The 25750-nt window shown below is 41.4% G+C and overlaps 4 protein-coding genes across 9 annotated transcripts in view; 2 read left to right on the top strand and 2 right to left on the bottom strand.

Annotated features, from left to right (window-relative positions):
* The window catches only part of LOC118424069 (pyridoxine-5'-phosphate oxidase-like), a 15174-nt gene extending 11911 nt beyond the window's left edge, over positions 1-3263 (top strand). For all 4 annotated transcript variants that reach the window (XM_035832543.1, XM_035832544.1, XM_035832547.1 and 1 more), the window contains exons 3-8: positions 85-221; positions 896-995; positions 1275-1328; positions 1529-1657; positions 2070-2146; positions 3006-3263. In XM_035832543.1, the coding sequence (XP_035688436.1) occupies positions 85-221; positions 896-995; positions 1275-1328; positions 1529-1657; positions 2070-2146; positions 3006-3171 (663 nt within the window). In that variant the 3' untranslated portion in view covers positions 3172-3263. The remainder of the gene's footprint in view (positions 1-84; positions 222-895; positions 996-1274; positions 1329-1528; positions 1658-2069; positions 2147-3005) is intronic.
* Positions 3264-3418: 155 nt separating this feature from the next.
* LOC118424043 (lanosterol 14-alpha demethylase-like) lies at positions 3419-10359 on the bottom strand. The gene is made up of 12 exons (XM_035832489.1): positions 10172-10359; positions 9809-9907; positions 9332-9508; positions 8353-8479; positions 7932-7988; positions 7646-7763; positions 7233-7278; positions 6995-7068; positions 5795-5990; positions 5169-5374; positions 4629-4684; positions 3419-4258 (listed from the first exon to the last, which is right to left on the bottom strand). Exons 1-12 carry the CDS (start codon positions 10322-10324, stop codon positions 4086-4088), a joined length of 1482 nt encoding a protein of 493 aa, XP_035688382.1. The 5' UTR covers positions 10325-10359; the 3' UTR covers positions 3419-4085.
* Positions 10199-21068, top strand: LOC118424025 (lanosterol synthase-like). Of its 2 annotated transcripts, none has more exons than XM_035832445.1 (23): positions 10199-10299; positions 10648-10804; positions 12312-12471; positions 12704-12842; positions 13106-13214; positions 13658-13779; positions 14224-14320; positions 14802-14937; positions 15394-15502; positions 15990-16108; positions 16449-16546; positions 16700-16727; positions 16962-17018; positions 17182-17253; positions 17465-17515; positions 17825-17974; positions 18089-18185; positions 18319-18424; positions 18689-18754; positions 19023-19103; positions 19550-19729; positions 20124-20202; positions 20405-21068. In XM_035832445.1, the coding sequence occupies exons 2-23, from the start codon at positions 10794-10796 to the stop codon at positions 20543-20545; spliced, it is 2208 nt and encodes a 735-aa protein (XP_035688338.1). In that variant the 5' UTR covers positions 10199-10299; positions 10648-10793; the 3' UTR covers positions 20546-21068. The 2 variants fall into 2 exon arrangements, with proteins under 2 accessions (XP_035688338.1, XP_035688337.1); XM_035832444.1 differs by having other exon boundaries at positions 10270-10431.
* The window catches only part of LOC118424086 (putative defense protein 3), a 6381-nt gene continuing 1632 nt past the window's right edge, over positions 21002-25750 (bottom strand). The window contains exons 1-4 of one of the 2 annotated variants that reach the window (XM_035832575.1): positions 24130-24476; positions 22306-22525; positions 21793-21863; positions 21002-21607 (exon numbers count right to left, since the gene is read on the bottom strand). In XM_035832575.1, the coding sequence (XP_035688468.1) occupies positions 21579-21607; positions 21793-21863; positions 22306-22525; positions 24130-24328 (519 nt within the window). In that variant the 5' untranslated portion in view covers positions 24329-24476 and the 3' untranslated portion in view covers positions 21002-21578. Of the gene's footprint in view, positions 21608-21792; positions 21864-22305; positions 22526-24129; positions 24477-25750 lie in introns of those variants that run through there. The other variant, XM_035832576.1, reaches the window with a different exon arrangement.

The following is a 25750-nucleotide window of genomic DNA, read 5'->3' as shown; positions in this document are numbered from 1 at the left end:
TAAGGTAGCTCATTGGTACCATTTTGGGGGGTTATGGGGTTTAATAGGTAGTAGAGAGAGGGTTAACCAACATTTCTCTTGCAGGGAAATGAGGAGGTTTACACAGAGGACCAGCTGGTGTCCCGTGACCCCATTGTGCAGTTTGCAGCCTGGTTTGAAGAAGCTGCCAAACACCCAGGTGTCGGAGAGGCCAACGCTATGTGCCTGGCTACTTGCACACCGTTAGTATTGCCACATGTATTATACAAGTAAATAGAATCTATCTGAAAATGACATAAATATTGAACTTACCACATGGCATTATACACCTGTTGTGTTTGTACACCTGTAGTTGGAAATTTTCAGTTTTGATCATTGCCCTACTCTTCCTGACAAAACCTGTCCTTACAAAATAATCATGAAACTGGTAACTGAAAGAAATACAGTACTGCACACTACACAGGGTCCTTTCTTATACTAGCAGTGCAAGATTGACTGCCAACACTATAGAAGAAATGTACTATGTATCCAGAGGGCAGATAAAGTTAGACCAGTGACAGTTGATCATATACATGCTGGCACTGCCAAACGCCACTGTTTTTTCTGTCTGTGTCACTCGGTTACGGAGTGGCTAGTAAATGGTTTCCGACTGTCTATATCAGTATATGTAAAGGCAACAGGGTTTCAATTACTGAAGCAGTATGTCACTATCATGCTAAAGACACTCATTTTTCTACTTACCAAGAAATTATATCGCTGCAAACTTAAAAGAGCATTTACAATAGCTGATGGTTGCACAGACTCCATGCCTAAAAACTGCACTGCCCAAAAGTAGTGTGCACAGAGTTCAACCTTAATAATGAATCATAAATCGACTGATAAGATGTGTCTAAAGGAGATGTTATTGTTATCTCAGGGAAGGCCGCCCTTCAGCACGTATGCTTCTCCTGAAGGGCTACAATAATGAAGGCTTCCGTTTCTTCACCAACTTTGAGAGCAGGAAGGGGAGGGAATTGGTATGTACTGTTTTTATAGATGTGTTTTTTTTTAAATGTTGTGGATGTAAATTCGCTTGTTGGCACAGAGAAAAATTTCACCCTGTCCAAAATGTATTTTTAAAGTGGGACTGAAGAAAATGTAGAGCTGGTTTTGCCCAGGTAAAACTATAAATGATAATACCATATTTTAAACATGCAGACTCTTGAGAAATATTATACATTGTATTGTGCAAACAGCATTAATCTAAAGTTGATGTTATAATTATAATTAATGATATGGTGTTTTTTCAACTTTAGGCTGCAAACCCCTTTGCTTCTCTGTGCTTCTACTGGGAGCCACTCAACAGATCGGTAAGTCAGATTTTTAGATTTTATCTCAGAATGTTTTATACTGAGTGATTGAGGGAGAGAATAAGTGAACTCATGACAATGTGCGTAAAAATTGTTTGATGATCAAGAGAACGCCAGGCATATTACTGGTACTTCAGACGTTGCCAAAATTGGTGCTGTTTGACAGGGTTTGATGAGCACCTTGTTTTGTTGTATCCCAGGTGAGAATAGAGGGTCCAGTAGAGAGGCTGACGGACCAACAGTCGTCAGAGTACTTCCACTCTCGTCCCCGGGGCAGTCAGATAGGGGCGGCAGTCAGTCACCAGAGTACAGTCATAGAAGGCAGACATGTAGGTGTTAGTCTAAGAACTTGTCTTCCTCAAGAAGTATCTATTGAAGTTGTGATGTGTCTAGATTATGGACTTAACCAATACATTTTAAAGTTTGTAACCTTCACAATGTTCAAGCAATGTCTCTTCAAGCAGCAGCTACTATATACATTATGTTTAACTTGCTGATTTACTTTGCAAGAACTATTCCATGAGAAATGTAGGTTAAGCAATTTTTCTATTTCAAGATATGCATTGTTGCATTTTCATATGTACAGGTTAACACTGGTACATGTATGAAGGTCCTTGTTCAGATATTCGTATATGACTAATTTCACAATCAGAGTTTTTTACTTAGAAGAGGGCAGATGTAAATTAAGATAATGTTCTTGTGAAGAATCTGTGTTGTTTCATTGTTCATTTGTCCTGTCAGGTTCTAGACCAACGTGAGAAGGAGCTCAAAGAACAGTATGCTGATGAGAAAGTAGAAATCCCCAAACCTGACTACTGGTGAGCTCAAACATAATCTCTCTTTCTTTACATTTATACTCACTTGATAATCTGTTCATGATCTAATATGCAAGAAACAGCCAAAGTTTCAATGTTACATAAATAACACCCTGAATACAAGAACTTGTAGAGTAATCTAGTCATACTGTGTGTTGTGCTACTTGTTGTGAAATGGTGTATGGTATGTATTGTATTATTCAACAGGATTGAAGAATGCTAGCCTTACACATTTTATACTACAATGAAGTATACAAATCTATGGCTCTTGATGTCAGTGTCACCAATTTTATTTCTTGGTTCCCATATTGATCAGCTTCATTTCTAAAATTGTGCAAACCAAGAAATTATATGTTGTGGCCATGAGCGTAAAAATGACCATGATTATTTAAATGTTGCTGCCAGTTAGTGGTGCATATCTTAACTCATATTCAGGTTCAGGTCCGGATTTAGGTCCAGCAGTTCCGGTTTAAGTCCGAACCTGAACCCATCATTGCATATCAAGTGCAAGTTAGAAAAAAATTTTTTGAGGGGGAGGGTGCATTTAAAATTGCATGTTAGCATGAATTGAAATGCAATGTGAAAGATACATGCAAATCATATACAGGCATTGTAAACACAAAATGTTTTTTGTCTTTTTCCAGTGCAAATTTCACTGTCTATGGAAGGTTTTAGATGGTTTTGAACCAAAAAAATGTAATATAAGTGACAGATAGCTTTTTACAAGTCCGGACTTGGCTCCAGACATTTAGGTCTGTTTTGGACTTGGACCTAAACATTTTAAGGTCCAATTCCAAGTCCGGGCTTTAGGTATGCACCACTACTGCCAGTAGTAACTCAGTCTTTGCGATTGCTTTTTCAGGGGAGGATTCCATGTCATCCCAGAGGTCATTGAATTCTGGCAAGGTCAGACGACGCGGCTCCACGACCGAATCGTGTTTCGGCGCCCACACGCAGGAGAGACACCAGACGAGAAATCCACCCACACAGGAGAAAATGGATGGGTCTATGAACGACTGTCTCCATAGCGACTGTTACCATGACAAAACTACAAACATTACACCGGGTAGATAATGTACGATACTTCCTTTTTTTTTTGTACCCAATAAAAATATATTTGTCTCCATTAGTGGTTCAATTTTCTGATACTAGTAACTTTACATTAGAGAAATATATTTCTGTAGTCATTTTACCCAACACAAAGTAGGCCCTACTACTATATGATGAAAGACAAAATGCATTGATTGCTGAATTTTATTGGTCTATTGTTGCAATAACGTTTTTGGTGAGTCATGCACAGCCCTGAATTGGAAATGCATGTTTCGTGAATTGTCACAATAGTTGCAAGATCACAACTGTTGCAGCTAGAAAATAATATTACCACAAACTTCACTGACCGATTTCTCGTCTGTTGTTCCCGATCAGGTAGGGTTATAGTTTATACGCATGAACTATGTGTATCTGTATGTCAATTGGACAATGTTTCAAATATCAAAAATTTTCTAAAGATCCATTTGTAGATAGTGGTGACTTTTTTGCAAAGAGAAGCAGAATTGAATGTTCTATGTAACAAATAGCATCAATCTCAAAACATTTCAACATTGCTATCTAGAACTTCCCTTGGAAGATGGAATGGTAACATACTAGTGATCTCAATTGCTTTCTGTATGAAAATGTATCAGTCAACTTAAAAGTACAATATTGTCATCTTTGCTAGGCTGTATTGAAGTTTTGTCTATGGCAGACATAAGACTTTAACAGATGAAGTGTATGAAGTATATTCATAATCATAATACATCATAAAAACAACTTGTCTTAGCCTGGGTACCATACCTGTTAGTTTAGGCTTGCTCCTATATCACTAGTGTTTGACAACATACTAATATGAGAGTGAGTTTAAACCAACAAGGATGGTACTCAGGCTAAGCTGTGGTATGAACTTTTATCGTTTCTTGTAACGGATGATGGCTTGTGATGGGGTATGGATCATGGTTTCAAAGTTGATGGAAGGGAAGTGTCCGTCGATCAGTTCAAACTCGAACTCTCTCAGCAGCACTGCCCAAATGGTCTTGATCTGGACGTACGCAAAGTTCTCACCAATGCAGCGGTGGCGGCCTGGGTAAACAGTAAATAACAATTCAAATATAACCATACTACAAGGAGAATCAGTTATATTCTATGACTGAGATAGCAGAAACCACTTTATGGTTACAGTATATCAACAAAGTTGTAACAATTTTGTACACTAGTGAGTCACAGCTTTTTGTATCCATCCCCCCTTCAAATGTCCAACAGTTGTATCTATAGTACTGCAAAATATTCTAGATATCTCTGGATTATGATTCATTTACCTCATGTATAGTACAAAGAATTAAAACAATATTTTAAGTCTGAAAGCTGCTTTAAGTGTCTTTTTTTTTAAACCTCCGACGTCAGCCACAGATAGGACATAAGTCAATGTCGTAATGAGTGTTCATCAACTTACCTGCACCAAATGGCACGTAGGAGAATTTCCCTGTACTGGCATTCCCTTCCAGAAACCTAAGATAAGATAACGACATATTCAAGACACAGTATGGGTATTTATTTGTATTAAAGAGAATAGGACCCAACAAAATCAAATCTAAGAAGATAGAACAAGACTTTTCAAAGCATCCTGTTAAAGCAGATGAAATGTAGAGTGAGCCATCCCCAGTTTACACATGGCATAAATAAACTATGAAACTTCAACAACTTTGAAACCTGCTACAAGGCATTGAGAATCTGTATGTCTTGCTGACTACTAAAGGCTCTTATACCAGCTCAGGAAAGAACAAGAAATAGTCATGCCTTCAAGTACCACAGTCATCAACCAAGGATTGATGTTTTAAAAATTCCTATTTTCCTAGAACTATTAAAGTACATGTGTAGAACTATTTGCCAACAGATACAGTAGGCATTTAGAGCTGGTGTATAATGCTGAAGAGTGGTTATACCAGCTATATAGATACAGATACAGGTGACTACACCAGTGAAACAAGCTGACCTGTTAGGGTTCCAAGTCCCAGCCTCCTCCCAGGTGTCTTCCAGTTTCTGATTGACAGTCGGAGACACGCACACCTGATGGCCGACCGGGATGGTGTAACCTTTGACCTGCTGGGGGGTCTTGCACATCCTCATCATGGTCATGATCGGGGGGCGCAGGCGCAGGGTTTCTGCCAGGCACTTGTCCAACAGGGCCATCTCTTTCAGCTGTAGGGGAAGGATGATACTGTTCATGAAGAGTCAGGGCTACATCGAAGTCTTCAATCTCAAACTGAGAACTAGTTCATGAAATTACTTTTGTAACTTTGTAACTTTTATTGCTTATCAATAAACCACTTAAAAACTCAATCTTCCTGCAGAAAGTAGTAATGTTAGTACTAAGAAAACACTAGTCATGAATTTTAAAAAATACCAGAAAGTTGACAAATCAAATCAAATAAACTTGGAGTTAACTATCTGATCAAGTACGAAAGTTACTATACCATGATATGGAGAGCTATATGCTCTTTTAGTTGACAAGTTAAACTTTATCAGACACAAGTTGATATGAATGCACATATATGAAATTAGATTTTCAAATTTCCAAGGGCTTCCTGGTTCTTAAGTGTCTAATAATAGAATATTTACATCATCATAGTTAAGAGGTGGCAGGTCCTCTCCACAGATGTCCAGTTGTTCCTGGTAAGCTCTGGCCTGGATGTCCTTGTGTTTGGCCAGGAAGAAGCCCATCCAGGTGCTGGTAGTGGACGAGGTGTGCTGACCGGCCATCAGGAGACCAATCATCATCCCCGTTATCTCATCATCAGTCAGGGGTCTGCCATCCCTGTCACAAACATACACACACTCATCATCAGTCAGGGGTCTGCCATCCCTGTCACAAACATACACACAATCATCATCAGTCAGGGGTCTGCCATCCCTGTCACAAACATACACACAATCATCATCAGTCAGGGGTCTGCCATCCCTGCCACAAACATACACACACTCATCATCAGTCAGGGGTCTGCCATCCCTGCCACAAACATACACACAATCATCATCAGTCAGGGGTCTGCCATCCCTGTCACAAACATACACACAATCATCATCAGTCAGGGGTCTGCCATCCCTGCCACAAACATACACACACTCATCATCAGTCAGGGGTCTGCCATCCCTGCCACAAACATACACACACTCATCATCAGTCAGGGGTCTGCCATCCCTGCCACAAACATACACACACTCATCATCAGTCAGGGGTCTGCCATCCCTGCCACAAACATACACACACTCATCATCAGTCAGGGGTCTGCCATCCCTGCCACAAACATACACACACTCATCATCAGTCAGGGGTCTGCCATCCCTGCCACAAATATGCAAAACAGTTTTCTTATCTGCAGTTCAAGGGTATCGTGTTGGGGGGCGCTACCTGCCAGTCTTATCAAATCTTACCACATATTGAATGATGTTCTTGATATCATCAGTCTTTCAGCCATTGCACTTTGGTGCCGGCCAACTTTTACAAAAGTGGTTAACTCCTAAACCTTTCTTGACTATCAACTACCATTAATTTAAAGACTTGTTTGTTGGCAACACAGCAGTGTCTGTGTTGAAGAATACGAGCGATTGCTGTTGTTGTTTATATCCGGGGTATTGGACGGTTGTTGCCTACCAGGACATCAGTAGATTGGATAAAAAATTGATATTCAAATTAGCGACTCAAATTACTGGTTAATATGTAAATCAATCTTTTGCCAAACACCTGCTTTTTGCCTACCACTGCGTCACGGTGACATCATCGCGATCGCTCGTATGGCAGGAGTGATTTTGTGACCTTACTTGTAGGTGGACTCCATGAGGGTCTGCAACATGTCATCATCACAGTCTCCAGACTCCCTTCTTTGTTGGATAATCTACGGCAGTAAGGTTAATCAATAAGAATTTTACCATGGTCAATATTGACAGAAGGAGGCCATATATATATATATAAGGTAAGTATATTCAGAATCTCACTGATTTTTCAGAAAATTGTACCAAAAGAACAAAGTAGATAGGTGGTAATAAAAAAAAGAGGTACCTTTTTGAAGACTTTCTTCATTTCCCTGTTGGCTCTGTCTCTCTTCCTGTGAAACATTGTAATCTACTATCAATTTTTTTTAACTAAACAGGTATCAAGATTGAATTTGACTACAGTCCAGGCTTTGGGGGATATGTTTTATCTTATTAGTCAAATCAAAATATATGTATCGTGCATATTTAGGCAACTGTTGGAGGAAAAATCAAGACAAAAACTAGAGTACACAAGATGTACTGGTAGACATTGAAAATTTGGAGGTACGTTCTCTACCTTTAATAAACAGTCACTGTTAGAAGAAAAATTGATAGTAACCCAGACAACTTACAGATATTACATAGGAATATTTCACCATTACCATTGTAGTATTAGCTATATCCATTGTACTATTAGCTACATGTACATGATTTTATTACCTGAAACTGGGGAGGGGCAGCCAGCCTGGGAGCAGCCATGCCATCTGAGTAAAACCTCCGTCCAGATCAGCATACAGCTGTGCTATCCCCTCATGCAGCATAGAACGGACCTCTTTACCTATCACAACACAGAAATTACTTATGAAATGAAATAATTTCATACATGTTTATTAAGCCAGTCACAAGACATAATATTATGAGCGTCAATGTTGTGAGTTAAAGATGGAACACTGCTATTTCAGTTAGTGGCAAGTTTTTTGTATAGGTGATACCAATGAAAACTTACCATGTAGACATCTGCTTGCTGTAAGGATGGTCAGCTGTGCCAGGGCCTCAAACAGATCTGTAGTGGATGTAAAAAACATAACATCAAACACAAGATAAAGTTACAGATGAAAAGTGAAGTCTCAGACCTTTTTTAAATGTTTACACTTAATACTGCTGAGCATTTAATAGATAGATATATCGGTAGGTATAGATAGGTCGGTATATCACAGAATATATAATACATGTATATCAAGTGGAAAGAAGAGAAATGTTTTGGAGGGATCCCCTGATGGTAGACTTAGCAAAAATCATTAAGAGCCTGTCCTTTGAAATGTCCCTAAACTAAATCACTACCAAGCAGATAATGAATACCAGAGAAGATACAAAACATCCAGAAGAAAGAGTAGAAATGTTGGGGGGATCCTTGATGGTAGACTTACCCCTCTCCCCACTATCTCCCCACCGTTTGAAGTACTCCTTAGTCTCCTCCTCTATCAGTGAGACATGAGTGCGAAACCTGGCGATGTTCAGTCCGGTCTTGAACATTTTCTTCTGCTCAAGGAACACCTGAAACATTACAATTTATTACATTTATTATTTACACTGATAGTTTAAAGAAGAGCCACAAATATAAAAAAAAAGGATTGACATTAATGGTATAATAATGTCGATCATTGGCGTTATTTGTAATGACAAGGAAGATACTCGCAAACTGAACCTCCAAAAGACCAACCCCTTTGACAGAGGCAGCTGGAGATCAGCACCCTCACACTCAGGGTTGACAATCATGGCAAAGCCTATGATATCAACCCTGACAAATCAGCCACAGTATTCGGTTATTAGGGGTGCCTTGCTTATGAATACTAATGAGCTTTCCCTTATATGGGCAGTCAGCCGTTGGGGATCGGGCGTTGGCATGGTGAGCAAACAAAGTCATGGTAATACGTAACATGATTGGCTGATAGCTTCCCAGCGGCCTTTGCGAGACAGCTTGCGACAACAACAAGCCCAAGGAAGGCCTGTTCTCTGATTGGTTGACAGCTTGTTTGTGGCGACAATCATAATACCCGTAGGTAGGGCCTGGGACAGCAGGGCCCCATAAGGTAGTGCCGTTGGGGACCGGGCATTAGGAGGATGGAGATCAGTTATGAGACCTGAACAACGTCCAACCCTTGTAAGACAGAAAAAAACGGACGCTAAACCGGATAGTGAGTGTGTGTAAATGAGTGAGTGATTTGTACAGAAGAAATCTGGATTAGAATCCATATTAGAAAACTGGACTTGCAAGATGGAAATCAGCAATCAGACCGAAATGACTTCATGCAAATGTCTAACCCTTGCAAGACAGGGAACAACGGACGCTATCCCGGTTAGTGACTGAGTGAGAGTGAAATCATCAATAAAGTCTCTTCAACTTACAGGGTTGGGAACATCATAGGCCACACCCTTGCCGAAGACAGGTGTGGTAAGGCGTGAGTACACCTCCTCAGCATTCAGGTCCTCGTTCTTACTGTTGAACAGAGTCGCTGCTGCGTCAGACCCTACCAAGTATGTGAACTTTGACCCTGCCATGGTGATGGTGAAGACTGGGCCATACTGGAAAGGTGTAGGAGAAAAAAAAACAGTTTGCTGACATACTAACAGTAATTTAGAGCACAAAGTAACAGTAAGATAAAAGTTTAAGACAAATACCCAGTACTTGTTGACAAAGACTTTCCAACAACAGTCAAATAAAAAGTTGCAAATATCTAAGTAGGTCATAACTTAACTCATAACATTAGTCTCAATTTTTAAAGGAACATGTCATTCTTTTAATGTACATACAACAGTAATTGTATAAGCAAGGAGGTTATCCTCCTTGGTATAAGTGATTGAGGTATAACAAGCTAACGTTACCTTCTTGTATGCCTCCTCAAGAAATCCGATGGGGTTCTTGTAGAAGTTGTAACCATGACCAAGTATTGGGATAGTGTGAGGCACTACAGGTGGCAACTTCTGAAACATACAAACACGAAGAACAAGCGTTCAAATTCAATATACATTGTACAAGTTTTCAGATGCCAAATAGCAGCAACCCAAACCTATCCCAGTATTACAGTAATGGACTGTCCCTATGAAATTATTACTATAATTCTATAACTAGTTAACGATCTCTTTTGTTACATTTTACATTAAAGTTTAAGGCGACATATCTTCATTTCTTCTCATGATTTTCTCACACCAAACCCTACATGATGGATCAAATGAACTGTCCCTTACCTCTGCCTTGCCGACACTGCTGACGAACTGCCTGCCGAAGTACGTGACACCCAACAGCACGACGATCGTTGTCAGCGCCACAGTGCCAGAACCGAGCTCTTGTACTGTCTCTAACGCGTTCTCCAGCAGTAGGTTACCCATTTCCACAAGCATGGTTGTTGGATCGCCGTGAAATTTAGTTTCAGACGATTTTTGCACAGGTTTTCGGCGGTTTCGTGTCGAATTTACCTCCCGCCTGTTTACACCAAGGTTGACCTGATGTAAGTGCGCAAAGGTCAAGATTTCACGTTGATTTATGGTTAGAATTAAGACTTAAAACTGCACAAATGAAGTAAAAACTATACGTTTTGATATAGTGTGAAGTTTTAGAGTAGACAAACGTAATTTCAGGTGATCATCTGACGAGTCTTACTTTCTGTATACCTGACCCGGCGGATGAATATACACGCCTGTTCACATGGTGCCGGTAATGGCAGTCGTTGATTGGTCAGACGTCCATCGCGCCAGAGTCAGCTCATCTTCCTGACCCGTAGACTAAAATGTAGAGAAAAATTAAAAGTGGGTCACCTGATCACCTGTACGTGACCACTAGCACATCGGTACTGACCAGACTAAAAAGATCATGGGGGACAGGTAAGCAACACTGGATCTTCTTTATGCTCTATAGGACAAGTTGCTAGTATTTGACGAAGAAGGGCCAAGACGTTTAGCCTTTGGTAACTACTGGCCCTACATGCTGATATTCACATACCAGTAAAGTCTGTTTGATTGTCCTACACTCAAGGACACTCAGTATAAGCTCTGGTGCAAGTTAAGTAATAAACATCAAGTTTTTGTCTATGACACCCCTTAATGACCTTAATATTCGCAACAAAAACAAGGAGGTTAACTTCCTTGAAAAAACAGACTTTGAAAAAATGAAAATATCGTAGACGATGATTTGCAGTCATTTAATCATCATTTTCACTTTAGATAGATATTGATTATTTGGCATAATTGGCGTATTCTAACCCCACATATTTGGTTTATTTCATTCTTGATCTCGTATTTTTTCCATATTGTTTTACATTTATGTTATGTCTTATTGACAACTTTGACTTAGTATTTTCAGACTTTTGTTTCACTACTAACAGCGTTTTTGTATATGTTTATTTACGTTAGGTTGGGCCCTGTATAATAAATGCCACTGGCCTGCAGGTCGGCAACGCATTGTTATACCTGATTAATTATTTAAACTAGTACATGGTCCATGAAAAATTATACTCCCCTCGCGCGTTTATGACTGGGAAACATGCCATACTTCAATAATGAACCTGTGTTTATATCATTGCAGACGATTAACAATTTGTCTCCAATGGTTGTTGTTGTTGTTGTTTTCTATGGGAGGATATTTGTTTTGCTGCTCGCCAGATAAGACGTAGTGGTGTGACTTGAAGAACAAATTTGTAGTTACAAAGATCCCCGGTTTGCGCATGCGCGTCACGTTAGATCAGGCTAACGCGTCGGTTCTTACCCAGACTCAATCGATACAACGTCATTGACCAGTGCATTGCCAAGGACGTTGTATTGAATTACAAGTATTACACCCCCCCCCCTTTCGTTTTGAACAAGGCTTACAAGCCCTGTTCAATGACCACACCTCACCAGCATGCTCACTGAAATAGCCCTTACTCAGAAACTACATATGACCAAGTACGTAAATCTATGAGCGAATTTTGTAACGTATCTCCTCTTGTAACTCACCCTCATGCTAGAATATACACCTTTATCTTTGTCACATGGTTTAATGACTTCTGTGTATGTGTGTTTTGAAGGTCACTTCGGCACTTTTTTCGGCGAATAGCGTATACGTTTTTTTGTTGTTGCGTGTAACTCGTTTTCTGCAACCAAAATTTTCTTTTGTTTGAACCTTTTTATTCATGAAAGCTCAAATCGTGACACACAAAGCTTTTCATCGAGGTCATGAGGGAAGAGGCAAGGGTCAGACAAAGTATATACAGTTTAAATCAAAAGTCCTAATGAGTCCTATAAGTTTATATACACAATTTTACATACATAGTATAAAATGCATAATATTGAGAGCTGCTACATGATCCGACGTCCACACGAGTTTTTTTTTTTCATATTAAAGCGTAATAAGGAGGCGTGGTGGTCCTTACAAGACCGAGCCCGTCACGGACTTAACAAGATGGCGACTGAGCAACGTCGGGGGTCGTCAGACCTGGCGGTACTACGGCGAGGGGGAGACACCTGAGCGGGAACAGAACATGGTGGAGAGGCACGCTCTCGGGTTGGACACGGTAAATTAGCTATGTACATTTATTTTGTATAGTATAGATGAATCCAAATGTGTACGAACTGATAAAATTTCTTTCTAAAAATTTCTCCTCGTTGCTTGAAGTGATGTGAACTAGAATTCTGCTCGTAGCTTGGTACTAGAACGAGGCGAATGAAACTCTTTGTTGGTACAGATCTAGAGTTGCAACACAGGTTAGAAAATGTATTTGACCTTGTGAATTATGTTCCTTCTAGAGTGCCTTTGCGCCGGCCTTGCCAAAAGCCCAAACTGCTAGAGAAGCCGTACGGAACGGAATGAAGTTTTACTCCAAACTGCAGACTGAGGACGGCCACTGGGCTGGTGACTACGGGGGACCTCTCTTCCTCATGCCCGGTACGGCGAACAACTAATCTCCAAGCAGATCCTACTGTAGCATAATATCGATATATAGTATCAAAAGCTGGCCGGAGGTAGCCGATGCACACTCTAGGCCGGCTACACTCCTTTGCCAGCTTTTGACACCGTAGGATCTTATGCTAACGTAAGATATACTTGGAGATTAACGAACAATTGCCAGTTCGACATGACTTTCCTGCCTTGCTACATTTTTGTCGTTACGATTCTGGACTGATTTTTCTCTTCGTCTACTTTTTCAGGTTTAGTGATTGTTTGTCACGTGACGAAGGCCCGCCTATCAGAGCCCCAGAGACTGGAGATGATCCGGTACCTCCGATCGGTGCAGCTGCCAGACGGCGGCTGGGGCCTGTATGTACATGTCACTCTTTTTTCTTTATCGCAATGAGTTTTGGGGCTTTCTTACCGACAAACAACTTTTTTAAAGCCATTGTTGATAGACTAACCTTTTTGTAAGAAGGGTTCAAAAATTGGTTAGACCGAGGAGGAGGTTAACCTCCTTAACTAGAATCGTAAGAGAAGAACGCGTTGCCACCAAATATAACAGGGGCATCTTGATACCAGATAGTTTACTTACTACTAGTACAAATGTACTAGATTTTGGGCTTACAGGTCGTTTAGTGCAACATAACTGACCGCTGCAGCTGCGTGCTTGCAAATCTGGTGTGTTACGTCGAAGGGTGGTTATACTGGCTATGCAGATAGAGATACAGATACAGATACAGACTCATACATTTACAGAAGAATCATCTGTTGCGTTGTTTACTGACATACATACATGTTGCTCCCGCCAGACACATTGAGGACCATTCCACTGTCTTCGGCACGGCGCTGAACTACGTCACGCTAAGGCTGCTGGGAGTTCCTGCAGACGACAAAGACGTAGTGCGGGCCCGCAACTGTCTCCATGCCAAAGGTCGGTAGGATAAAATATGAATTTCTTTCAGAAATGTATGTGCACTAAACGTTTGAGCTACATGACAAGTTTTATTTACCTCACAGTTCTTTCGGATATGTGCAATCCGTAGCTTAAATAGAATATAAAGCGAACGTTACGAACAGAATCATTTGTGAAAAGCATGCCAAATGTATTATTTCCTGATCATCAAGTCACAGATAAAAGTCACTTTTAGGTCATTCGGAAAACAAACTTGAAGATTCCAGTGTGCAAATTACAGTATACGAACTGGCGTGGTCGGTCGCCAGATAGACTCATTATGATATTACATAGATTTACATATTTTATAATGATGATACATATGACTGTTGTTCTACATTGTGTTATTTTTACGAACACGGTACATTATCACAAAGATCGTGCACCCAATGAACAAGGAACGCCTGTAATACCATTATGTAGGTGGCGCAGTCGGCATTCCGTCCTGGGGAAAGTTCTGGTTAGCTGTCCTGGGTGTCTACAGTTGGGACGGCCTAAACTCTCTCTTTCCGGAAATGTGGTACGTCGTCTTTCCATAACTCCATATTCTTTTCCGTAAAATTAATGTGTCGAAAAAGAACTATTGCGATAGCTGTCTATTTGTTTTTGAAGTCAATCTACAGCTGCAAGTTTGAAGTGGGGCAAACGATTGTCTCCACCAGGCTTTCCTACGAGGGTGCGGGGATCGTAGAACTCGGCAAAAAAAAATCGGGAAATTGGCCAGGGGAGTCAGTCCACTCTAAGGTTCATGTTTCCCCTACGCAGCCGACCTAGCCTGGTATCCAGCCGTAATATAGCTCCCGAGTCTCTTCTCCCCTCTTCTCAATTCACTCGGGAGCTATATTACGGCTGGATACCCGGCTACAGCCGACCAACTCCTCTGGTAGCAAAACTCCCCTGGCAAATTATTCTCCCTATAATAGCCAGCGTAGTCAGTCTGGTAGAGACTAGGCAAACAAGTGTTAAGTATTGTTCATTCCCCCCTCTGCTTTCTTCCCCAGGCTGCTGCCCTCCTGGACACCTGCCCACCCGTCCACCCTGTGGTGCCACTGTAGACAGGTCTACCTGCCAATGAGTTACTGCTACGCCGTGCAGCTCACAGCTGAGGTGGACTCCCTGGTCAGAGAACTCAGAACAGTAAGGGATCTATACTGTTAGTTTTATTACTCTGAAATGATCTTCGTCCATTCTTCACCTCTAGAGCTCTTTCTACGTTTTTCCATTCTACATTCGTCGTAGGTCGTCGTACGATTTTGATGTCGTAGAATTTTCAAACATGCTGCGACAGAACCAACGTTAACCACCGACAAAGACCTAAGACAGCTATTTCCGTAACAAGGCAGTTGGATTTTGTATGCAGGACAAGTGCACGACTATCCCCAAGAATGCCCCCAGTTTGCGATCTTACGGCGATTGCACGACGAATTTGACCGAATAGTTCTATTACAATTAGGATGCTTGAAAGTTGATCGTTTCTACCGACATAAACACAAAGGATAGCTTACTTCCTGTGATATCAAGAAATAGCGAAAGTACCCCACATTCGCACATTCAAGTACCCCAATCGGATCTCAGTGTCCCGTTGTTTTCTAGGAGCTGTACCTTGAGGACTATGAGAGAATCAACTGGCCGGCCCAGAGGAATAACGTGTCCGCCTGTGACGTGTACACTCCTCACAGCTGGCTGCTCAACCTGGCATACGGTGGGTTACTTGTGGTAGTCCGAATGTGGTACCAAAATCGATGTTTTAAGTAAAGGATAAAGATGATATTTCTTTGGGGAAAACATAGTCTACGTAACTTACGAGGAAGAGTTTAGATTACTTTTCTAAAGATGATAATCATGATGCAAACTGATTACAGACAAATATTTGGGTATAGCAAGGAGCTTTTATAAAAGCTCCTTATGGGTATAAGTCACATTTTCGGTTGTGTTCGATCTACCAGACTGTCTCTGTCTATACAACACTAGAGCTTCAAACACCGCTTGCAGCCATATGTGCAAGAGTTAGGTGTAAGAGGGTGTTCAGTGTAATGATATGGCCAACTGCGTGTCTGCGAAGCTGGTGCGTTACGCCGAAGAGCGATTATACCGGATACACACAAAAATCCAGATACTGTCCTTAGTGCTGAAAGACCATCGCCAGATGTTATGTGGCAACTGTAGTATTGTTTTTAATATATTTTTAGTTGGGATCAACCTGTACGAGTCGTGGCACAGCTCCAGCCTGAGACAGTGGGCGATAGACGAGCTGTACGATCATATCAAGGCTGACGACAGCTTCACTAAGTGTATCAGTATCGGACCGGTAGGTGACGTTCATACAACACGCGCTAATCTTTAACCTACCGTTCGACACAGGGCACACATACTCGTGTTAATAGATTTTAGTAGGAGTATATATTTTTAGGAAATATGACATTCTTGGGTCTTCATGTTTCCTTTTGTCTTTATGCAGTTCATTCATTGACATAGAAGTAAGACAACATGAAACTTGATTTAGGCTAACGTCACATTTCCAAACCGGCACAAAGACTGAAAGTATACATAATTGCGTGTAGTTTGGTGTCTTTTATATCATACCTTTCGTTCCTAAAAGCTATTTAAAAACGTCACATCATGTTGAAAGTTCAACCCTTATTTCACAGATTTCCAAGGTGATCCAGATGTTGGTCCGTTGGCATGCCGACGGCCCCACCTCTCCCGCCTTCCGGGAACACGCCTCCAGGGTCGCCGACTATCTCTGGTACGGGCTGGTTTTGTTTGCTTGTTTGTTTGCTTGTTTGTTTATTCATTGTCCTTTTGTTAATGTTCGTGGTTACAAAACACTGAAAGCCATGTCATTTTGAAATAAAGAGGACTTATGAACCCATTGAAAGCATGCTTATCGTTTTCATAGGTTGGGTCTGGATGGCATGAAGATGCAGGTAACGTCGAAAATATTCAAACAAAGTCCTTAATTCTTGCATGACTTGTTTATGTTCTGTTATATACAGGAACTGTAACAATGAATTATGTAACAACTTTCTTACTTTCCAAATACAGATATTACTGTTAATTCCAGTTTGCATGCTGGAATTCAAAGAATAAAAAAAAATTGTAAGTTACTTTGCGCCATTCAGTTAAAAAATTAATACTACATTTTCCCGATGCATGCACAGGGGACGAACGGATCACAACTGTGGGACGCAGCCTTCGTGGTGCAGGCCTTCCTGGAAGTGAGAATGAAACATGAAATATCATTTTTTTCACTTCCTTTTAATATCATGTACATGTTTAGCCAGCAAACTTATAGATTTCTGTCTATTAAAGATGGAACTAAAATCTTTAGGCAGCAAATAGAAGCTTACCGAACATTGTACTTATAACAACTCCCTCCAGGCTGAAGCAGAAAAGGAAAAGGAATTCACCTCGTGTCTCCACCGTGCACATGACTTTCTTAGATTCTCACAGGTCGGTGCCTGTTTTCTTTTTTGTCTCTGTCGTTGTTATCTTCATTATTCACTGGGTTCTTTACCGTGCTCTATTCGAGCATGTATCAACATCTTCTTTGCAAAGAAATCAAGCGGTATTGCTTACCACCAGGCCGCCACATTCTGCGTCTAAAATGTCTCCTTCACTGTATATGTAATTACGTATACCTTCCATTGATTCATTTTCACAGATTCCGGACAACCCACCCGACTATGAGACGTACTACAGACAAATGAACAAGGTATTTGTAGTTGTATATCACCATTGGTCCATTGGTAATACGTAGGTCATATTTCACACCTGGTGCCCGGCCGTGCTGTTGGCCCAAACGAAAAATAAAATTGTGCATCATGAAGTATGCTCAAATTGTGCATGACTAGTTGTTCTGGGATTTGCGTGTTATGTCTTTTATATCCTATTTTTCGTTCCCGCATACTGCTCGGCTGGGCCACGGTTTGGAAATGTGATGTTAGCCTTAGGCTTATACCTACCGTCGGTCGACTGACACCCTGAAAGCGATTTACGACTATTTTTTCTCCCCACTGCCCAGGGTGGTTTCCCGTTCAGTACGCGTGACTGCGGGTGGATCGTGACGGACTGCACGGCGGAAGGTCTGAAGTCCATGATGATGTTACAGGAGCGGTGTCAGGGCGTGCAGGACCCCGCACCCGACCACAGGCTCTTCGATGCCGTAGACGTGGTATGGTAGTAACTCACTAGAGTAACCATATGTGCATTTGTATTCATAAACTGATAACGTCAAGAAAGATTGGAATGTATTCTCATTGAGTCTCCTTGGTCTTGGTCCCCACAGTTACTGAACATGAGAAACAGTGATGGCGGCTTCGCTACCTACGAGACCAAGAGGGGAGGGAAGTTACTGGAACTTCTCAATCCGTCTGAAGTTTTCGGTAAGAAGCACATTGCTTTGAGAAGAGACCTAGCAAACTGGACGTAAATGCGTAGAAGGTGCTAGTGACTGTTCTACTTTTATATGTATGTAAAGAAATAGTTGAATCTGTTTCTGTGTTGCCCCGTTTCTAGGTGACATCATGATAGACTACACGTACGTGGAGTGCACGTCTGCCGTCATGCAGGCACTGAAACACTTCCAGGACCAGTATCCAGACCACAGGGCGGAGGAGATCAGGTTAACACTTTGATTGTCACTATTTTGTAATCTAATTATCTCCATGAAGGTTAGACATTCGGGTAGTAAAATATGCAAGATAAAGTTACTCAAGCAACTCTGTTTTGCTTAGTTACTTGGGTAACAGTTGTCTTGAGTAATTTGATTACCTTATGTTTCATAAACCCCCTTTTTATTCTTGCATTCTTATTACATTACATTTGTGGTGTTGTATTTTACGCGTTTATCCTTGATATGTAACGTTATTTCTTCTCCTGTGCACAGTGATACACTTAAGAAAGGTTTGGACTACGTCATGGGCTTGCAGAGGAGTGATGGATCATGGGAAGGGTATGGCAACTTTCATTCGTTCAGCATACTTTGAACTCAAAATCCGTATGACGTATTTATGCAGTAGTTTTAATACAACCGTTAAAATTTCAAAGATAACGGCAGTCTCCACATTTGTATTTTGCCGCTTTGACTAAATTTCCGATCATTGAGAGGAGAAATCGTATTTCATGTATAACTCTTAAAGGAGAAATTGTATTTCATGTATGAAAGGAGACAAATTGTATTTCGTGTATGACTCTAAAACTTTTTCTTGTCTCCATCTCAGATCCTGGGGCGTGTGCTTTACGTACGGCACGTGGTTCGGACTGGAGGCCATGGCGTGTATGGGACACAGATACGACATTGGGTATGTTTACATACTGGGTATACGCAACACGGTAAACAGTGAAAACACGGTGAAAAAGAATAACGTTTTATATATATAATGTCTTCCGACTAGTGCTTTCTTTTCATCACAAGCCTTGCCATACGTGTATGCAAGACAATAACCCGTAATAATTCTCCTATGCAGAGCCTCTAACCAGATATCAGCCGATCAAAGAATCGCCTAAATGTTTTCTATGGGTATAGACTATTCCCTGATTGGGTAAACGCCGTTGAGGGGCAATGCACCCACAAAAGTGGTAACCTAAGCCCGGTATAGCAGGTTTCCCCACGGTCTATTGCATACATACATAGAGAAAGGTCATAGGCGAGGCTACACGTAGGAGATTGGTCGAAACCAGCAATCTGCTTAAACACATACGTTACATTGATATCTTTCTGAACGATTTGACAACGCTCTAATTCTAGGACCGCCACTGAGGCCGTGACTCGCGCCTGTAACTTCCTTAAGTCTCACCAGATGAAGGCGGAGGCAGGCGGGGGGTGGGGGGAGAACTTCGAGTCGTGCGAGGAGCGGAAATACGTGCAGAGCGACACGTCACAGGTTGTCAACACTTGCTGGGCACTGCTGGGCCTCATGGCAGTCAGGTGGGCAATTAGCAATGTACAATGTTTAGAATCTTGTATCACAGATAATGGACAAATAAAGCCTCTCAACGCCTCTCAAATGACCTTAGCAAGTATCATTTTGCAACGTTGCTGTTATGTTGCATTGCGTTTCAGTACCAAGGACAGGGTGCAGTTTTCACAGTTTTTGTTAGATGGCGCTCCTTGCACTATCGCTTGCGACAATGACATATCCTACAGAAAGTGTACCGACTTCTATGAGTTCAGTATCGCTTGTACTGTTTGTCGTTAGTATAAGAATTGTTGCATGAAATAGTGCATTAGCTGGTGTTTTTTTATATTCCAAAGGATAAATCCAAATGGCGATCTTTGATTGCTTTTAATATTTTACGTCTATTTAACTCTGTTCTCGCAGGTACCCAGATCTTAGCGTGCTGGAGCCAGGGGTCAAATTCCTTATGGAGAGGCAAATGGAGAATGGTGATTGGCCACAGGTCAGCTGGTTTCATGACGTCATTTTTTGTCATTTACTTTCAGCGTCTCTTGATGTTCATTTCTCTTTTGTGCAGACGTGATGATTATAGCATTATTTCGTGGCGTGGAAGTGGATAAAATTATACAAGTCTATGCATAATTGTTTGACATCTTGTTAATGTGTTCTTCCTTAAAGCACACCTTTTAATTGTGTTTTTTCAGGAGAATATCTGCGGAGTCTTCAACAAGTCTTGTGCCATCAGCTACACCAGCTACAGAAACGTCTTCACTATCTGGGCTCTGGGCAGGTTCTGCCGCCTGTACCCCCACAGTGCTCTGACAGGGGGCGCTGCTAAAAGTTAGCAAGGTCCGAACTACACCATCGACAGTAAACTGATACCCCTGGCATTGCAGAGCAATGACTTTGTTTACGACTTCTGCTTAGTAATATTTGTTCAAATTGTTCGCTTCGTTGATTAGTTGAGGAGCCTGTGGCAAATAGATGTTTGCAATTACGTTAAAAATTAATCTGTTGTCTAGATTAGACAGCTGCGCTTGCTTTTTGCAGGGAAGCTGAAATACAGACATAATAATACAAAATTGACCAGAAAACAGCTATCATCTTTTTTCAACTAATCTGTGCCTGTATTCAATTATTTGGGCTCAATACCTTGAGTCATAAGTGATTTGTAGAATTTGTTGTTGTAAGTTTATATACAACAGCCGCTACAAACTCTACTTCATTCCTATAGCTACTCCACCTCTTTTGTGGAAATTCGGACCAAAGGGTAAGGCAAAAAGGTAAGAGGTGTAAAAGAGAACCGTTTCAATATTCTTTATTGAGAAAACTGTAACATAAGAGCAATAAAGGTAAGCATTGCTGTAAGGTATTGACTCGTCTGGCAAGTTTATTAACTTGTAGTCATCTACGAACTGGGTTCCATAGGAATAATCGTGGAGTTGCAAAACAAACCAGGAATACTGTAAATTCGTTTACTTTTGCGGTCGTGTTATTTCATGGTAGGCGAGAAAAAGAGATTCCATAGTACAGTAGAATTGTAAAACACATTCGCCGCGTATATAAGAAAACCACCACGGACATTTCGAAATTTGCAGTATGTAAGAAAAGAATACATGACTTCGATCAACAGGCTTGTTTATCAGGCTGGACAAGTCAAACATTCGATTATAGATCAAATTCTAATCTATATCTATCTTTAATATCCGGAAAGGCAAACACTGATAAGTAACATTTTACACAATGTGTCTAAAATGGTTGATAATTGTAAATGTGGGATTACAGAAGCGATTGTATTGTTGTTGTTAGAGTCCATGTAAATCCGACAATAGTAGCGGATGTGTTGGTATTGTACGTAGCCATGTGGACATCAAAGACTCATACGTGGTTTCCTTCCTTCTGATGGCCTGGGTTAATGTTTAGAAAAGAATCGTCAGCAAAAGTCAATATAAAGAGTTGCTATTTTGCTTCATAGTAGTCATTAGTCAAGTTTTCCATTCCATTAGCAAAGTGCATAACAGCATTACCAAATGAGTAGTTCCGTTCATTTCGTGAGAACATAAGAACTAGAAGAGTTGGTATGCTGACTTACCTTGAGCCAGGGTGACCATGGGAGATTTGTTGTTCAGCCAGAACACGTTCTTGACCTGCGCAACGGTGGCACTGGGGAAGGAAAGTCGTAATTTGTTAAGACGGGGTACAAAATATGATTTTATGTTAATGACATCGTTGCACATATGTTAATAGAATTAACCACAAACAAGGGTTAGCTTAGTATGTATGCCAGTATGAGCATTATGATATCCTATTTGAAACACAGATGTTGTGTAACAAATCCCGTTTTTCCCCTTGCGTTGGAATTCATACAGTTTAATCTTGCTACAGACTTCAGGGCTTGGTTTCGGATCCCACTTCTGACACCATTTAACAAGGAGGTAGGCGCAAGCCGGGTAGAAGGTAGACTGAACCAAAATGTTTGCAGTAAATTTCAGTTCATCTTTTACAGTATGGTGTTCCGATAGACCAGACTATCATACAGATGTATGGATGTTTGGAAGTATATGCTAGAGTTATAAAAAATATTTCATTTGTCAGCAATACTCACATGAACATGACGTCAGCCCTGGCGTCGGTGGGCGCGGTCCAGGTGAGGGTAATGTTCTGTTTGGCGTTAGGGTTGGCGTGGGTCATGCTGTCACTGCCGCTGGTACACGTCACGGCTTTGGTGTTAGTAGGCGGGTTGGAGAAGGAACCAACCGGACCCGTGTTACCGTTATGGCGAGCCTGCAGCAGGAATCCTTCAAACTGTGGGCCAACGATTTGGACTGGAACAAGACAATAAAAATCTTCAGACGGTCACACATAAAAATACCAGTACGTTGATCATTTTTAGGCCTTATTAAACATGAGAACATCTGTTGATTAGTTGGATGGTCGGTTGGGTGATTGTATAATGAAATACATGTATGATGTAATACAAACGTTATAGACGAATTTCTATCTTTTCAGCCAGCGGCAGGCATACAACGCAAAAGTTACAATCATATGGCAAATATCGGTGACTTTAATGATTATTTTCCATTGCAAGGGGAGCTCGAGCTGCCTAGCAGCTTTCTTTCAAACTTCAGATTGCAGTCTTCTAAATCCTACTGAAGGGCGCTAGAAGCAAAGATAAGCAAACAAACAAAAGACTAGAAGTTGGGTTGAAGATATCTGCACCACATATTGTCTGGTGGACGTTCAACGTTGTTCTTTCTGACATGTACATACCAGTTAATTCTATTTGTTTTATTGCAATTGTGTACATTTCAAAATAACGGTTTTATTGAATCTGCGATGTATATAAATAGGTTTGTAGGTATGGTATGCTTAATTACAAATACACCACTGACATGATGACCTTTGCTGTACTATGGACCTATGTGCTGAATCAAAGACAAAGTCTTCACATGTAAACACGTCGACCTTTCGCCCCCGATTGCATAATGCAATCACCTGTTGCTATCATTGGCGGTTCCCGTGACACAAGGTAAGACAAAGTCTGTTATGAAGTACGTTGAAACTGATGTGAAGTGTCATGATCAGTCTCACAAATTTGACCGAGTGATCTGCTGAGTCACAGTGACTACTGAGGTTACCACACATGGGGAGGGGGGCATTAGATTGTGTTATTGACGGAGTAAAGCATCTAGCAATACGCGGTTAAAATGTGACATTTAGCGTTCCTATATTTGTAAAATCTGAAGGTAGCCCCTTAGCCTTTATGGGTGTAGGGGCAGTGGGTTGTTATTAGCCTGGGTACCATCTGATTTCTACCGGAGCTCCTTGCACTCGCTTCCCTAAAAAATATTAGTATATAGTATTTTTTTAGGGAAGCGAGTGTAAGGAGCCCCGGTAGAAATCAGATGGTACCCAGGCTAGGTTGTTATTCATCGTGTATATGGTACGGTATTGGAAGGCGGAGCCCATCCCTCTCATGCATTCTATCGCCCTTTTCTTCCCCAACCGAAGTCAATGGTACCTAACCTTACACCTGGTTGGAGTGAGGAAAGTCGTGTAAAGTGCCTTTCCTGATATGGACGAAACGTCTAGCTAGCAATGCAGGCACCGAACTCGTGACCGCTCGATCCCATGTCCGCTATCATAACCACTCGAGCTCGTTTGTTTGCCATTCCACGCCACATCTTTCATTTATACGACACCAGAAAGGTATGAAAATGGGACTTTTTAGTGATAAACAATGTTCCTAATCATATCCTAAGGACTATTCCACAAAGGCAGTGACAGAGGGGTCACAATGGCAGTTCGGCAATACCCTATACATATAGAACCTCTTTTACATCTCTATTGTCTGAAATAGCCGCCCTCCCCATCCAAACGTTTGTGGATCACAATAACTGACTACCAGTGGTGAAACAGGTGTACTCACCCTTAAGCGTGGCCCCAGGACTATACTGGTTAGACGCGACCATTATCTGGTACGGGCTTGCGGTGGTCATTGGGTGCACAGTCGTTAGATTGGCGTACTTATGTCCAGGCATCATGGTCACACATGCCTCCTTAGGAGCACCGTTAGGGTAGGCGCTGCACAGAGACAGGGCTCCGACTAACACTACAACTACAAACATATTCGTCCTGGTTTACGACTGGGATATGTGGTGGCAAGAAATTTATGGCGAAGCGAGGCGGAAAGTTTCGCAATTTCGACGTTACCTCCTCAGTCGAAATGACCCGGCGAGGTTCAGTCTACTACTTTAATGGTGTAAGGACAGGGGAAAGTCCATAGTTTATCTCTCGGGTGAAACGGTACCGGTGTGACAGCGATCTCGCCCCCCCGGCGATCTCGCCCCCCCGGGGGGCGAGATCACTAGCGTTTTCGCCCCCTTTTAGCGTTTTCGCCCCCCCCCCCCCAAGAGCAGCTGGTTACTACATATTACAGGTGCGCTACCTGGTACTATACTGCACCTGGGGAGTAACGTGTATGGTGTGTTACCTGGTACCTTATGGCACCTTATTACCGTACCGTAAGATGCCTGTCATACCTCGAAAGTCGATACTATATTGTTCGGTGCAAACATGACATTGAAATGAAAAAGACAATTTTTGCAGCTGAGGTGGCATAAAAACAGTGCTACTGCGAACGCATAAATCAACACCGTCTATGGTACGGAATACGTCAGCTATATGTTTTCAATTTGTCACAGTGTTTTCTTTCTTGTGCTGGAAACATTTCCAAAGCACTAACAAAAACACACGTGAATAATAGTTTCTCATTATAAACACTATCTACGCGCAAGTTGATATAGCTGTTGCTAAATGCTACACAAACACTGGTAAAGTACCAGTCTTAAGAAACACGGGTAAATGCATCAGTTCCTAAATACTATAGAAAAAACAGTCATGTTGGAGGTGAAGATATCCCTTGGCCAGGTGCATATACCAAAATGTGCGTTATTCTAATTAATACCTAATATTTGCATAATTAATAAAGACATTACATAGTTCTTTTGTGGTCACTTCATGGTAGAGACTTCATATTGGAGATACATAGGTTGTTTGAGGACAGGTGAATACAATGAAATACATCTTATGTCAAGACTCAGGTATATGCAATAATGGGAATACAAGGGACCCAACCCTCCTTGTCTGAAACAAGTTCAACTATCTTATTACCATGTAATTACGTTAATATTGATACTATGAATGGATTTATGTATCAAACTCGTGTACTTATATCATTATGAAACTGCATTTTGTGATTTATACCAATCAACTTCTAAAATGTCATGTAAACCCGTTTTTTTGGGGGGGGGCGAAATCGCTAAAGGGGGGCGAGGTAGGGGGGCGAGATCACTAGCCGGGGAGGGCGAGATCGCCGCTCCGCTCTTCCGGGCGGGCGAGATCGCTAGTGATTTCGCCCCGGGGGGGCGAGATCACGGGGGGGCGAGATCGCTTGTCCACCTGTGCGCGTGTGTTTACACTGTAGACCATGTGCCTACAGCGGGATGGGTTCTAATTTGTTACTGTGTTACCCCTTATCCAACTTTATG

The sequence above is a fragment of the Branchiostoma floridae genome, chromosome 10, assembly GCF_000003815.2.
Source record: "Branchiostoma floridae strain S238N-H82 chromosome 10, Bfl_VNyyK, whole genome shotgun sequence".
NCBI classification, from domain to species: domain Eukaryota; kingdom Metazoa; phylum Chordata; class Leptocardii; order Amphioxiformes; family Branchiostomatidae; genus Branchiostoma; species Branchiostoma floridae.
The sequence above is the reverse complement of the archived record's forward strand: the minus strand, read 5'-3'. Positions and strand labels throughout refer to the sequence as shown.

Coding starts and splice junctions, on each gene's coding strand:
- LOC118424043 (XM_035832489.1), bottom strand. CDS start 10,324: ATGCTTGTGGAAATGGGTAACCTACTGCTGGAGAACGCGTTAGAGACA. Junction 9,908..10,171: donor GCAGTGTCGGCAAGGCAGAG/GTAAGGGACAGT, acceptor TGTATGTTTCAG/AAGTTGCCACCTGTAGTGCC. Junction 5,991..6,994: donor CTCATGGAGTCCACCTACAA/GTAAGGTCACAA, acceptor TGTTTGTGACAG/GGATGGCAGACCCCTGACTG.
- LOC118424025 (XM_035832445.1), top strand. Junction 17,019..17,181: donor TGGTGCAGGCCTTCCTGGAA/GTGAGAATGAAA, acceptor AACTCCCTCCAG/GCTGAAGCAGAAAAGGAAAA. Junction 19,730..20,123: donor CTGGGCCTCATGGCAGTCAG/GTGGGCAATTAG, acceptor CTGTTCTCGCAG/GTACCCAGATCTTAGCGTGC.